Source organism: Elephas maximus, chromosome 24, assembly GCF_024166365.1.
Source record: "Elephas maximus indicus isolate mEleMax1 chromosome 24, mEleMax1 primary haplotype, whole genome shotgun sequence".
Classification (NCBI taxonomy): domain Eukaryota; kingdom Metazoa; phylum Chordata; class Mammalia; order Proboscidea; family Elephantidae; genus Elephas; species Elephas maximus.
Genome location: NC_064842.1, coordinates 58781244 through 58795882, shown reverse-complemented (window position 1 = coordinate 58795882; position 14639 = coordinate 58781244). Strand labels below are relative to the sequence as shown.

The following is a 14639-nucleotide window of genomic DNA, read 5'->3' as shown; positions in this document are numbered from 1 at the left end:
AAAGCCAAAACTTGTTTTGAGCATGGTTCCTTTAAAGCTCGTGCTATCCAGTTACCATCTTCTTGCTGCCATCAATGTCATTAGCCTGCGGCTGTCTTCCCTGTCACCCCATTCTGTGTCAGTTATTTTAATAATTTGTATGAATCATGGCCTGACAGATCCTTGATGCCTCACCTCAGTATCTCCTCCTCCTGTCTATCCCAGCAAATGCCAAGTTCTCGACTTTTGACTATATCAGTACTTTATCACGTCTGAAATCTCGATTTCGCGTACAGGTAGCGCCTGGGTTATGACCCTGGCCCTCTAACGTCATGTACAGTTGCCCTCACTTTGAAACAACTGGACCGACCTCTACTCGCAACATATTCACCACAATCACCTTCACTCTCTGCACCTACAGCTTTTAAATCATTGAAAAGCCTCCGAGGCTTTTCTTGCACTAACCTTAAAAGAATTGCCATGGAGTCGATCCCTTCCCATAGAGACCCCAAAGGACAGAGTAGAACTGCCCTATAGGGTTTCCAAGGAGCAGCTGGTGGATTCAAACTGCCAACCTCTTGGTTAGTAGCCGCAGTTCTTAAGCACTGTGCACCTAAAAGAGAACCTTATGTACCTGTTCTGACTTACCTACAAATTTGACCTAAAGACGCAGAGGATCCCGAGGACTACCTGCATCCCATCGCTTGACCGTTACTCTTCATTTTTCAGGCTCACTTTCAGCCACATCTCTTTGAGGCTTTCAGTTCACAGGAGTGTGCCACTTTCTCACCGTTCTATCACTTACTGCCTTGAAAAGCTTAGAATCCATGCACCAGTGCTATAATCACCACCTTGCAAGTCAACTCCTCTGCCTGCTTCTATTTCCATCAGATAATTAACTATTTGCTGCCTCTGCACCCGCAATCATGCAGCTAAATGTTGCGAGAGAAATTATCACAGAGTAGGTTTGCCTACTTAAATTTATGACCACAAACTCCAAATGTACACAACACCGTCCAAATACTACTGTTTCCAGAGTTGGAGTTCCCATATAATTTCTTTCTTCTTAAATTCCTACAACTTGCTTCAGTCTTAAACTATTTTTATGCTTCTCAGTTTATTCCATCATCGGTAGCCCTAAGCACTTCCTTTTTGTACTCAATGGTACGTTACGGTACAAATCTAAAAATTACATAAGAATACAAATATTTTAAAACGTTTAACATTCAAAACGATCATGAGCATTAAACCAGAAACCAATCAAATTAGTTGCCATTGAGTCAATTCCGACTCACGGCAAGCCCGTGTGCATCAGAGAACTATGCTCCACGGCGTTTTTTTTATGTATTTATTTTTACTCAATACGTGTGAAACTGTGCTACCTCGTTTTATTTATTGTACTTTAGATGGTTTACGGAGCAACTGTTTCTCACTAAACTATATATTGTTTTGTGACACTGGTTGCCACAATTGGCTGTGACATGTCAGCACTCCCCTTCTTGACCTTGGGTTCCCCGTTACCAACTTTCCCATCCCCTCCCCCCTTCTCATCCTAGCCCCTGGGCTGGTATGTCCACTTAGACTTGTTTCGTTTTATGGGCCTGTCTAATCTTTGGCTGAAGGGTGAGCCTCAGGAGTGGCTCCATAGGGTTTTAAATGGCTAATTTTTCAGAAACAGATTGCCAGGCCTTCCTTCAAGGCACCTCTGAGTGGACTCGAACCACCAACCTGTCAGTTAGCAGCTGAGTGCTTTGACACTCTGCAACACCTAGGAACTCCTCCATGAACACGCTGTGGTTGTATGTCACTGAGTCAATTCCGACTCATAGAGACCCCGTAAGACAGAGTAGAATTGCCCCATAGGATTTCCAAAGACCAGTTGGTGGATTTGAATTGCTGAAATTTTGGTTAGCAGCTTGAGCTCTTAACCACTACGCCACCAGGGCCAATTGTGCTAAAACAAGTAGGTGAGCCATGAGCAAGCTCATTTGATCTCCCCAACCATCGCAGTCACTTAATAAGCACTTTCGAACTGCTCCATTTTAAAGGAAAAACATGTTTTTTTTTTTTTAAAAAAAAATGCCATTACTACATTTAGTTTTAATAATGTTAACTCTGTGAAGCCAGTTCTTCTGTGAGTATACATTACCGTATTTTCTCGCAGTGAATGCTGTATACCCAATGTGTTTCCATTTGGAATTTGTTGGCAAATAACAGTCCAAGTGTGATGAACAGGCTCTCTCAGATGCTTTACGCTTCATTATAGTCTCACCCCTATTTGTATTATTTGTGTAATATAAATCAGCATTCTATGGATGAGGGTAAATTATAAAATATTAATAACTAATTCTATGCCAGAGGATCTACAAATAATAGGAGACACAACAACGAAGCCTTCTGCAGAGATGATTTTATGGTCATTTAAGAAAACAGAGAGGAAAAAGTCTTCCAACCCACCATAAATGCTGATCATTGTATGATTATACGTAAAAAGAAAATGTTTTAGAAGGGGGAAAAGCATATTTCACAATGTGCTGTTATTTATATACTAGCACCTTTGAACCTTAAAAAGATTCAACAGCATTTACAACTCATGCCTTATCTATTTTAGTTATGCAGATGCTCACCCAAGAGCAGATGATCAAAGGAACAGAAATGCAGAATAAAATACATATTTAGTGGGCACTTATGAATTGAATGGAAATTAAGTTCAAATACAGCCCATTAAACTCTTCATTAAAGACATTTTGCTGCAGAACATTCACACATTACTAGCACTGATGCTTTTAATGATTTGATTACATGGGAGTACAGTTTGTTTTCAAACTATAAAATATTAAAACCAGGAGACTTGATAAGCTTAAAGATAATGTAATTTACGAGGATACACCCTTAATTCAATTAGAATAACGACAGGAAATTTGACCATAACCAAACTGTAAGTTCAGCAGTACATGTAGCCTGTTACCTTCCTGGGAGAACTGTGATTCTCTACACTGTTTTTAACTACCTCATTAATTTTTCAAGATTAAAACGATACAGAAAAGGAGACTATAAATGGATTTAATTCATTTGTTTTCGAAGTGAAAACATATTTTGATTTTTTTCCCAAAAAGAGAAATACCGTTCCTGATAGATGTCCCAAATCACTCAATGTAGACTCTCACCACTGACACCCCACCCCACAATACGGTTTCTGGCTCTTTGGTTGAATGCGGTTTTTTTTGGTTGGGAAAGAGGAAGGCAAAAAATGTCCCTAAGACTCTTAAGGTATGGTACTACAAAACGTTTTATTTACAATTAAATTGGAAATTAATCAAGTTCTGATCTGAAATGGAATCAGAATGGGCAGAAAATTTCATCAGGTCATAAGGCAGTCCAAACTTAAGATCTATCCCAAAACTGCTTCACTGGAGAAAGAGTACAAATTGGCGGTGAAACACCCATTTTCAGCTCCTCCTCCACTGCGTGAACTGCATTACAGACCAAACACTCTGGTCAAGCTTTGAGGTTAAGTAGCTTTTCGTCAATTTAAAGTGGATAGAACTGGAATTCAATGGCAAACAAAATCCCTGGAGAGATCATTTGCTTAAATTTGACAGAGTATCACCCCACTTTTTGCATTTTCGCAATAAAACTAGTTTTATCTGATAAGCTTAACTCACTTAAAAATGCTTACTCCATTTCAGAAAATGCCACTTATAACTTTCAAAATACTCTTATCAACATTACCTAGAATAATGCACATAAACCCAAAGAGATCAGTAATCTGAAAGTACTGTTACCTATAACAACCTATTATACATCTTCAATGATTCCTTAGTTACTACTTGAACATATTAATATAAAAACCATGTTGAGAGTCAATATACTTCCAAATGTGGCAATAAATAGACCACACAGGACATGGCATTTCAAAATTTCTAATCCAATTCTTAATTGAGGTTGAATTCAGTTATTTCCACCCTGTTTTAAAAGTTAATACATATAGAAGTCCCCAGGTTCCAAACTTCAGACTTCCAAGTTGCAGTACTTGCCCTTTAATGTCACGTCCATTTGCCCTCACTCTGAAACAACTGAACCAACCCCTACTTGCAACAAATTCTTCATCACAATCACCCTCACTTGTCCCATGTGCAGCTTTTAAACCACTGAAAAGGCTTCACGCCTTTCCTTGCACTAAACGCACGGCACGCACCTGTTCTGACATAATACAGATTTGACCTAAAGGCACCGGTAGCAGCTGATCACGTTTGTAACCCAGGGAATGCCTGTAAAGGTTAAACTAACCAGGTGAACGGCAAACCCAAGGTAAGTCAAGTAATATTAAGGCTAGTGAAATTAACTGTAAAAAAACAAAAGCAGTTGGCAGCTTTTCAACTGAGGGCAAATTTCTGCAGTACTTATTTTATAAATTATTTTTCCTCAGCATTCTACATAAACTTTAGCCTGATACAACAGCCGTTTCTTTAGCAAGAATCTTAAAAAAAAAAAAAAGTGTGTAGGCTTTAATAAACTTCTCTGCCTTAGTTATAATTTTGCATTTAAAGCAGTTTCAAAATACAAAAGTTTAAAGCCACTTTTCAAGCTATTCTGACACGCTTTTGTAATTTTTGTGTTCGTTATTTTATAAAATATATTGTTGGTCTCAAAGAATTTTACATACTACGCTAGTTCAGTAAGTGACACACATATGAGTTATCTGACAATGTGACACATTATTTTTGACCACATATGTAGAGCCTCTCATTATTTCTATTAATAACATCTATAAGACAGAATTGCTTATATGATGTAGCAAAAAATATGGCAACTGACCACTCCCTCCCCACCCTCCAAAAAGAACAAGGCCATCGCTTAAATTTTGTTACGAGTCACAAAAAAATTTTATTTAGGAAAAATACCCCTTCAATGTTTATTAGATAACGAATCATATTCAAACGAGTAATTTACTTTTACTTTTTCTGTGTAGACCAATTCAAAATATGCCTCTTTCCTTTCATAAGCAAAATGTATTTGTTTCATTCTGCATGGCAGATAAGAATTAATACTTTACTTCCTTCTACCTTAAAAAAATGAATTTTCCTTATTACTAATCAGTTCTTTCTGTGTGGATTGTTGCCGTGCTGCTGTTAACAAAATAGTAATGGATATGGACACATGGGAAAAAATAAGCTATGATACTAGTTTATAATGAAATATATTAAACATTGTTTAAATATTAAACAGCAAAATACTCCTTTTATATTAAATAAATAAGGTTTGGATTTGTCACTATGGGATATAGGCCAAAACCACCAATAATGGTGATGGTCTAGTGCAAAGGGTGACCACAGGGGGGGAAAAAGAGAGAAGAAAACATTTAATACTGGTATTGTTTTCAATAACGATCTTAGCCACTGATTCTCAGTCTTTCCTGCACATTAAGATTACCTGGAGATCTTTTAAAATCTCAAACAATTTAAATTAGAACCTATAGGTATAGGATTCAGGCCTCAGTATTTTTAAAAGTTCCCCAAATGATTCTAATGTGCAGGTAGGGTTGAGAGCTACTGATTTAAACCTAAAAGCTTCTTACTATTACCCAACTTAGATTGTCCTATGAATAAATGCAGCTTTGAGCAAACAAGGGTATCTCCAGTTAACAGTAACTTATCTATAAGTCAAGGCTATTAATGAGAACTTTATTTCCATTAAAATTTCTGCTTATGCCCCTTTATTCTCTGTACTTTGGTGTTCTCAAACTTCCAAGACCAAGTGAAGTCAAACTACTTTTTTTGTAATAAATCAGTTACAATGAAAAGACATCATTCATTCATGCATATAAATATTTACTGAATGCCTACTGTGTGCAAGGCACTGTGCTAGGTACTGCTGTAGGACTTTAATAATAGAGTTATGGGAGAATGAATAGTGGCTAGCTCAAAACTGGTTTTTTAATATAATTAATGGTTATAAAACTAATGACATGGACTTAAATAAGGGACTAAACTGCCCCCCAAAATGAAAACAAGTACATATTAAGGGTCTGATTTTAAAATATATGGTATAGCATATTTGTACTTTTCCTAATGTTCCTTATAGTATTTCCAGAAACCTTTGAATTACATAAGGCAAATTCAAAATAGAAAAATAAACCCTGTTCAAATAGATGTCACCAATTTTAACCACACTCTGTATCAAGTAAAAATCATACGTAAGTATAAATACTAAAAATCTTTATGGAAAGGTAGTTCAGGTCCACTAGTAGTAGTCTTAACAAGAAATCTTACATTGAAATATTAGATTGCTCGTCCTTGACTATTTCAACTTGGAGAAAGTTTATATAATACATAATTATACCTTAAAATTTTGAAAACAGATTGATATGCTGAGGAATTCTAATGTGAACAAGTTTGAGTTTTCCTTTATTTTCAAGAAGAGAAGACGGAGAGAAGAGAAAGGGGCAGAATCTGTTCAAACCTTGCAAATATACTAAAATCTGGTCATTTAAAATGCTGACTGCTTTTCTTCTATAGCCTTGTGAATTCCTGATGAATAAGTATCTTCTCTATGTACTATGGGTATGGATTTATGTGGCTATTTAAAAAATAAATAATGAGCACTTCTCATTTCTATGGTAGCATTAAACTTCACAAAGAAACTAGGTAATGTCAGCTTAACAAATAAAAAAGTGCTAAAGGTTTACAAAACGTATGTTAACCTAGGAGAGATCACTGAAAAAAAAAAAAAAAACGGAGAAAAAAATGACATAAGACTGAATGATAAGCAATGATGCTAATGGCAAAAATTCTTTAGGGAAAGGTTCCCAGTTGCCTATAAGGAATAAAAGGTGAAATCAAGGCTTGAGGAAAATGCTCTTTTGTTGTACCTTGGATGCAACACTCTGTCTCTAAAATAGAGAAGTAGTAAAATATTTTTACTAAGTTAAAATATAGGTTTTATATTCTATACCATATTAATAAGCACACAAAAATACCAGTGTTTTTATCTTGTTTCTGTTCAGACACTTAAGCAAATGTGTTCTTTGGTGCCTGGGAGAGTTTATCAATATTTAAGGATAATGGAAGATAAGAACTCCAAGACTGACATGCTTAGAAATAGAAGACTAAAAACCCCATACCATAAAAAATAAGAATCGAAGGTGACCTATGAGAAAAGAAGGTAATGTTACACTGCAGTAGGGCTGAGATATATTCCTTCCCCCAAACCATACTCTGGCTCCCAAAATAAAAAGTACTAGAGCCTATTAGGTTTTTAATCTGTGTTTTGAGATTTTTCAAGTGGAGAGATATCACAGATAGAAATATATCATCCTAACTTTTAAAATCACCGAAGTCAGTGAGAAGAATATACATTCATTAAATGTATTCATTGTAAGAAAAGAAATATCAGGAAGGCTGAACAGTTCAGCCGACGCTGAATAATTGTTCTTGATTTTTCATTATTCCTTTTTAAATAAAAAGTGTTGATATAGTATACATACAGGTTGACATTTTGATTCATTCAAAGTAGTCACATCCCTTTGCTTAGTTTCAGAAAAAGTTCCAGAGGCTAAAATTTAATACCATTCATAACATAGTATTTTCAATAAAAGGAATGAGAGAGCAATGAAAAATCAGAAGCAAGATGGCTTAGAGAGCCTTATAACCTCTAAATATACACACATTTGTAACCTGTATTTATTTTCTAAAGAAACAAATTTTAAGTAATGCTAATTTAACCAATGGAGAAAAAACTTCTATCAAAATATACAATTTCCATTACAGACTAGAAGGCTAATATTAAAAAAATAGTTGTAAGCCAAAAAGTTTGCTTATAATGGATGACAGGCATCATCCCATTGAAGCACAAAGCATCAAATAAGGTCTTATAAAAGATCAATCAGTGATCTTCTTCATTTTAAGTTCTTGATAAATTCATAAAGCTTGAGTCTCAGTCTTTAGATCAAGGAATATCCAGGCTTCTCAATCCAAATTTCCAGAAAAAAGGGGAAACCAAGTAATTCAGAATCTCAAGTGGGATTTATGCTTTACCATGTACCTGAAAAATAATAATATTATAATAGGTTATAATGGTTATAGGAATTTTAGAATTTTTAGATTACATGTAAAAATAAGTTGGCATTTCTTAAAACTTAAAACTGCCTGTGCAAGAAAATGTGTTCTCTAAAAAACTGGAAACCTGATACTGTGACCTTTGGAAATCTAAACACATCTGAAGTAATCTAGACAAAACATTTCTCTCATTACATCCTATAACCCAACAGCTTCTGCCTAGAATGATAAATGTTTCTCTTTAGTATAGTATCACAGTTATAATCATGTTGGGTTACTTCACTCTGACTTTGAGATAACCGATAATATCCAGTGAGACATTTCAACCAAGAAAGTTTTAAACAGCTCTTCAAAAAGAGCAACAGATTTAATGTTCTTAAATTTTCCATAGAAACTGTTGTTTCTGTGAAGGGCTTTAAGAACTCTATTATTCAAGTAAATAAATTAAAAAATTCAATTCCTTTCATGATCTACCCATAACTCAAATAAATCTAGAGTCAGAGACCTATCAGTGCTGGCAAAATACGTAGGGATCACATAATCCAAGCCCTTGGACAGATAAAAAAATTTGAGGTTCGGAAAGATCACATAGTTAATTAGAGCCAGATCACAAAAACAAGACTAAAATCTAGACCTTCTGACTCAGGGCTGACTGTTCTACCAGGCTATAAATCCTTTCTCCATCTGTTTCTAAAGCCAATATATCAACAGATATTCATTAATTATCTATTGTGGATCAGCATCAAATTAGACAATATTGGAAAAGGGAACTAGGGAATATGGCTTACAACTTTATGGCACTTAAAATCTAGCTGAGACAGGCAAATTACTACAACAAAACATGGGGAAGTGTATTTTAGGATCAGAATTACCTATCCAATGTTTCCCAGAACCGTAAGAAAATTGGTCTATCCAAATGACGTTTGTGATAGCTGAGTTCTAATACTGTTACATCCCATTTCTGAACATTTGGATCGAGACGAACTTCATCATACTTGAGATGGAAGGCTTTAACTATATGGGGGAAATAATATTTTTTTATTCAAGCTGCAATCAAAATTATGAAAACATTTTATAGAAGAATAAAAATATTATCCAATACAGACATTAACTAAAAAAACTAAAAAATAAATTCAATCTTTCTTCTACCAATCGAACCTGTATTATAATCAAAGTGATACTTTAAATAGATGCTGCATACTAGAGTATCTTCGAAAACACTTAATTCAATAAATATGTTTATACATGCCAGCCACTAAATAGTGAAATGAAGAACAAAGTAAGATAAAATGCATATAGTCCAGGGAAGGGTAAGGATCAAAGAAAGACCACTAGAACACAATAAAGTAAGAATAATGGGGTACCATAGGATCACAAAAGAATACCTTACCCAGATCATGGAATTCAGAAAAGACGCGCACAGGCAATGAAACTAAAAACTTAAATGATAGAGTAAGAATTAAGCAAGCACAAAAGTGATCCAGTTAGCAAGAAGAGCATGCTCAAAGAGAAAATAGTTTATTCTAGGAACTGAAGACATTTAATCAAACGGCATTATGGAAAATAATGCAGGGCAGAGGTAAGATCGGAGAGGTTCCAAGCAATGTTGGCCTCGTAGGCCACATAAAGGGGTAAAGCATACAGCAGTGAGTAATTTAACACAATTTAGTCACTGAGAGGGGGAAGAAATTGATTTCCTCATTTGGGCAGGAACTATATGAATGGCAACAAAAAGAACCATGGAATAACTGGGGAGTGAGAACTAACAGGACTTGATAAGTCATGATGAAGAGGGGAAAAACACAGGAATGACCAAGACAAAGTCTCCACCCCCATGGAGCTTATATTCTAACAGTTAGATAAATATACAATCTCAGATACTATAAATGCTATCAAGGAAAAATAAGACAGGATAAGGAGAAAAGATAATACAAAGTGGGTGAGAAGTAATTTAGATAAGGTGTTCAGGGAAGGCCTCTCGAAGAGGTTACCTAGAAGCAGACAGCTAAATGAAATAAAAAGTAGTCTAGTAATGATCTGGGGGAAGAGGATTTCATGCAGAAGTAACAGTTGATACAAAGGCCCTGAGATGGGAGCAGGCTTACAGTGTCCAATAAACAAGTGTAATTTTTTTGTAGGCAATGGCCTATATGTAGAACCTTCTTGGCTATGGTAAGGAATCTGAATTTTATTCCAAATGTGGTAGTAAGCCACTGCAAAGTTTAGAACAAGAAGGTGAAATCATCTGATTTTCATTTTTAAAAGATTAACTCTGGCTGCACAGCAGATAAAAGACTCCAGGGCAAAACTTCCCAGCTGGTGTGTGCTGCAAACAGGTAACAAGTGGGCCATAAAATACTGGCTTATAAACTTTCTCTTCCCTTGATCATCCAGTTGAATCATCCCAGCTGGTTTATTATTGTACCTGCAATTAATTTATCATCAGTAGAGCTTGTTTTCACGTATGTAAAATACTTAGCTTTCCCTTCAACTTTTCACTCTTTTCCTACTATATACGATTGTTACTGTTATCATCATTATCTGATATTAAGAGTTTCAGAAGAAAAAAACAATTGGCTTCGTTAATTTTTTTGGTAACTACTGTGTGGATTGCTTGTTTCATATTGTTTGCTGGCTACTGGCTTTGATGTTACATACTATAATCTAGGTCAATTTCTTGATGTGAATCCAAAAAGAATAATTTGTGTCCCCCCCCCCAAAAAAATTCCAAAAAGACATTATTTTCTAAATTACTTGCTTTAAGAAATAAATGTCCTTCCACCAGACACAATTATTCATTTCGAATTTAATTACACCAATTCATTTAAAAAGCTATATATCTATGTCCTTACGGCTTCAGAAAATTCATTTTCAAAGTATTATTTATGTGAAAAGTTTTTAATTTCTTAAAAAATTTTAATTACTGAATTAAATGAAAACAACAATCCAATATTTTCTATTCGGCTTAGTACATGTTTCATTTTTCTAATTTTTCAATACAATTTGCTTTAAATCATTCTTAAAAATACGCATGGCATACTGTGGTGCAATATTTTTGTGTGGCCTTTCTGGCCATAGTCTTGTCATTCCCACCCAAGTGATTGGGTGGGACTGTGCAAATAGGGTAATTATGGCCCACCAACGAGATTGGTCAGTTTTGCCATCTCATTGGGCTTGAAATGAGCCATTCCAAAAGGTGGGAAAGAGAAGATCTCACCATCACCAAGGAAAAAGTGCCAAGAATGGAACACGTCATTTGGAGCGGGGAACCCTGCACTGAGAAGCTCCTGGAGTCAGGAGACACAGAGAGGGCTGTAACACTGAAGACTGCAAGAAGCAGTGGCAGAGAAACGGCGGCAGGAATAAGAAGCAGGAGAGAGCACAGTGCACTTCCCCACCCGTGGAGCGAGAAAGCTGACCTTAAGAGATGAGGCTTACTGGCAGAGTGGGTGCCTCTGGGCACTTACTGGCAGAGCTCAAAGAGCTTTGTAACAGTTGCCTAAGCAGGGCAGAGGCCGAGGGGCCAGAGAGAGACGTGCCTGCAGCACGGCTGGGGAAAGTCTGTTCTGATGGAAGAACTGTTTTCTGAGTGTTCCTGAAGCTAAATTGTAACCTGTTAGTTCCCTAATAAACCCCATAATCGTGAGTATGGTCTGTGAGTTCCGTGTAGCTGCTGGAATGAATTATCAAACTCCACAGAGAAGCAGACAATGCCGTGGGAGAGACAGTTTGGTGTCAGAATTGGTAAAGATGGCGGAGAAGAGGCATGTCTGATCTCCGCCTCATAGGAATCAGCCTTGGGCTGTTGATCTTGATTCTCCTTCCCTCTTGTGAAGTTACAGGAAGTCAGACACCACCCTCACACACCATTTTTACACCTACATTAAAAAAAAAAAAAAAAAAACTATTATCTAAAGGCCTACATCCACTTTAATTTCAATAGATTTAATTTTTATATTTACTTTTTCACCTAGAATTTTTTTTAATTAAAGCTGGAATTTCAGAGTCGTAAACATAGCAGTCCAAAAGATTAAGCATAAATTTTCTCTCACCAGACAAAATATTTTATTCACATGAAGCAATGGTGCCAAGCAAACTTATACCAACAAATTACCATATAACATTTTATTCAGAAAAAGAATTGAAGTTTTTAAGCCTCTGCAAGTAATAAATAAATAAATAAAGTTATAAGAAGCCAGTTGTATAGTGACACAATGAACACTAACGGTAAAACACCTCACACAACTAAAAATTGATCATTTTTCCACACTGCGTTAATCTTCTCAATACTTTTGAGGGGGAGAGACAAAAGAAAAAAAAATAGGAAAAAAGATGCCCTTTGTAATAATATTTAGTAGATACACTGGAAGCATGTAAGATGACAGAGACAAAATAATTCAGAAGATTATTACGTGAAAAGTTTTCTTCTCAATGGTGACTAGCAAGAATTGGAAGAAATCATTAAAAAAAATCTTGATAAAAATTGTAGCAATTTCAAGCATAAAATGTAATAACTTAAAGTTATAGCCATCGTTACAAGCTCAAACTTCTCATTAAAATTTTTAAAAGATTTTATTTGGCAATTTTATGCAATTCAATATTTAATATCTTCTCTAATACTCTGTATTTTTGTTATCACAATTATGTAATATAAAGAAAATATACACTCTTCTCACTTATCAACATGGTTAGGTTCCAGAGACCAGATCGTTATGTGAAATCGACATTATGCAAAAATGGAGGATGGCCACATCAGAGCACAAATGGAGGATGACCACATGATTACATAACTGCCAAACCACTGAGAATCATGGCCCAACTAAGCTGACACAAAACCTTAACCATCACATCTAGCGTTACTCTCGCCTCGCACCTCAACGTTCATTACTGTCAGACGTACATCACTAATGTGCAAAATAATTGGATAGTGGGTTTTTTACTATTGTTATAAAGGCAAAATGTCTGATAACTAAATGGTTGATAAGTGAGAAGATGTACTTTTTTTTTTTTAAACCAAGGTTCATACAGATTCTCCCAAATGCCCTCAGTTTTTCAGTTTTTCCCCATTATGCTACATATATTATCATTTTTTATTTGTGTTATGATGGGGAAAATGATAGAAAACTAAAGAGGCAAGGGTAAAAGCAGGGAGACCAACTAAAAGCTAAGAGATGGTATACTCCTAAGTTTTTTTGCTTAAAGCAGTTTACTTAAAGAGCTAACTAAGGAAGAAAAGGAAAAAAAAAAAAAAAAGTTTGAGAATGGAGGAGAGAGTAAGACACTCAATTCCATTTACATCAGGCTGAGTTTGATGCACCAATGGGGCACCAAGAGGAGCTATTTGGTAGTCAATGAGATATGCAGTCCCAGAGTATTGAGGAAGAGACACAACTTTTAGAATAACAGCATACTGTAGATAATAACTGAAAGCTATAAAATTTCATTGAAAGTGTATTCAGAATTAAGGGAGAAAAGAGATGGAAAAATAAATATGTAGCTGATAGCCAGAGGAAAAGGAGCAAAGGAATCTCAGATACAGTGTCACAAACCTTGGGGAAAGAACACTTTAAAAAGGAAGAAATGAGTCAACAGTATTTAATTCTGATAAGAGATCACAAGCACCCAATAGCTGGGTCATTACTGACTTTGGTGTAAAGAGTTTTAGTGAAGAGCAAGAGTTGACTCCAATGTATTGAGAATCAAACAGAAAGCAAGTTAGTGGAGACAATTCTTCCAGAAGATTAGCTATAAAATGAAAAAGGATAGGAAAAAGTGAGGTCAAGGAAAAGGGTTTTATCTTAAGATGAAAGGAACAAGGGTACTTTTTAATGCCAATGAAAAGGAGCAAAGACAGAAAACAGAAGAGAAAGAGACTAACTCATGAAAGAAAATAATTGGAAAAATGATAAAAAGAAAAAATAAAATCCTCTAAGTTTTGATCTAAACTTTGGAAAAGGAACAACCTGAACTAAAGCAAAAATAAAAATATCATTATATTCTTAATAAAATTTAGAAAGCATTTACACTTCTTGAAGAAATTCTAATCATTTCTATTTGTTTTGAGACTACTGAACAAAGTAAGTAGATAAAACACTACATTCTCATTCATCAACACTGCACTTTTCATTAAAGTTTACATTCTCTGAAGTAAATACTATAGTCTATATCTTTAACTATTTACCAAGTCTTTATTTGCTAATCAAGTTTCAGAAATAACATAAAAAGCTATCATAATGTTACAATATCAGAATTTATTTTTTAAAGTGAATGAAGGTAAGAAGAGCAAATGATTAAAATTTTCAAGCTTGGGAACGGTTTCTAGTCTGGGAGAAGGGTGGTACCACTAACAAAAACAGGGATTGCTAAAAAGAAAGCCAGATTTCACAATAGCACAACTGACATTCAAAATTCCTAAAGTTGTTGTTTCTAATAAACATATCTGTTTTATGGGCTTTTTTATTTTTTAATTAATTAAACTAATGTTACTGTTTGAGTACTCTAATTAAATAGCTGGAATATCTCTTCCAAGGAAATAAGCTCAATTTATCCACTTTTCTTATATTAGTCCAGACCAATATATGTTCAAAAGAAGATACAAGCCAC

General features: G+C 35.2%; 1 protein-coding gene across 1 annotated transcript in view; it reads right to left on the bottom strand.

Annotated features, from left to right (window-relative positions):
- Nucleotides 1–4536: 4536 nt before the first annotated feature.
- The window catches only part of CDC73 (cell division cycle 73), a 140101-nt gene continuing 129998 nt past the window's right edge, over nt 4537–14639 (bottom strand). Inside the window, exons 16-17 of the mRNA XM_049868197.1 lie at nt 8909–9050; nt 4537–8022 (exon numbers count right to left, since the gene is read on the bottom strand). Coding sequence (XP_049724154.1) covers nt 7986–8022; nt 8909–9050 — 179 coding nt within the window. The 3' untranslated portion in view covers nt 4537–7985. The remainder of the gene's footprint in view (nt 8023–8908; nt 9051–14639) is intronic.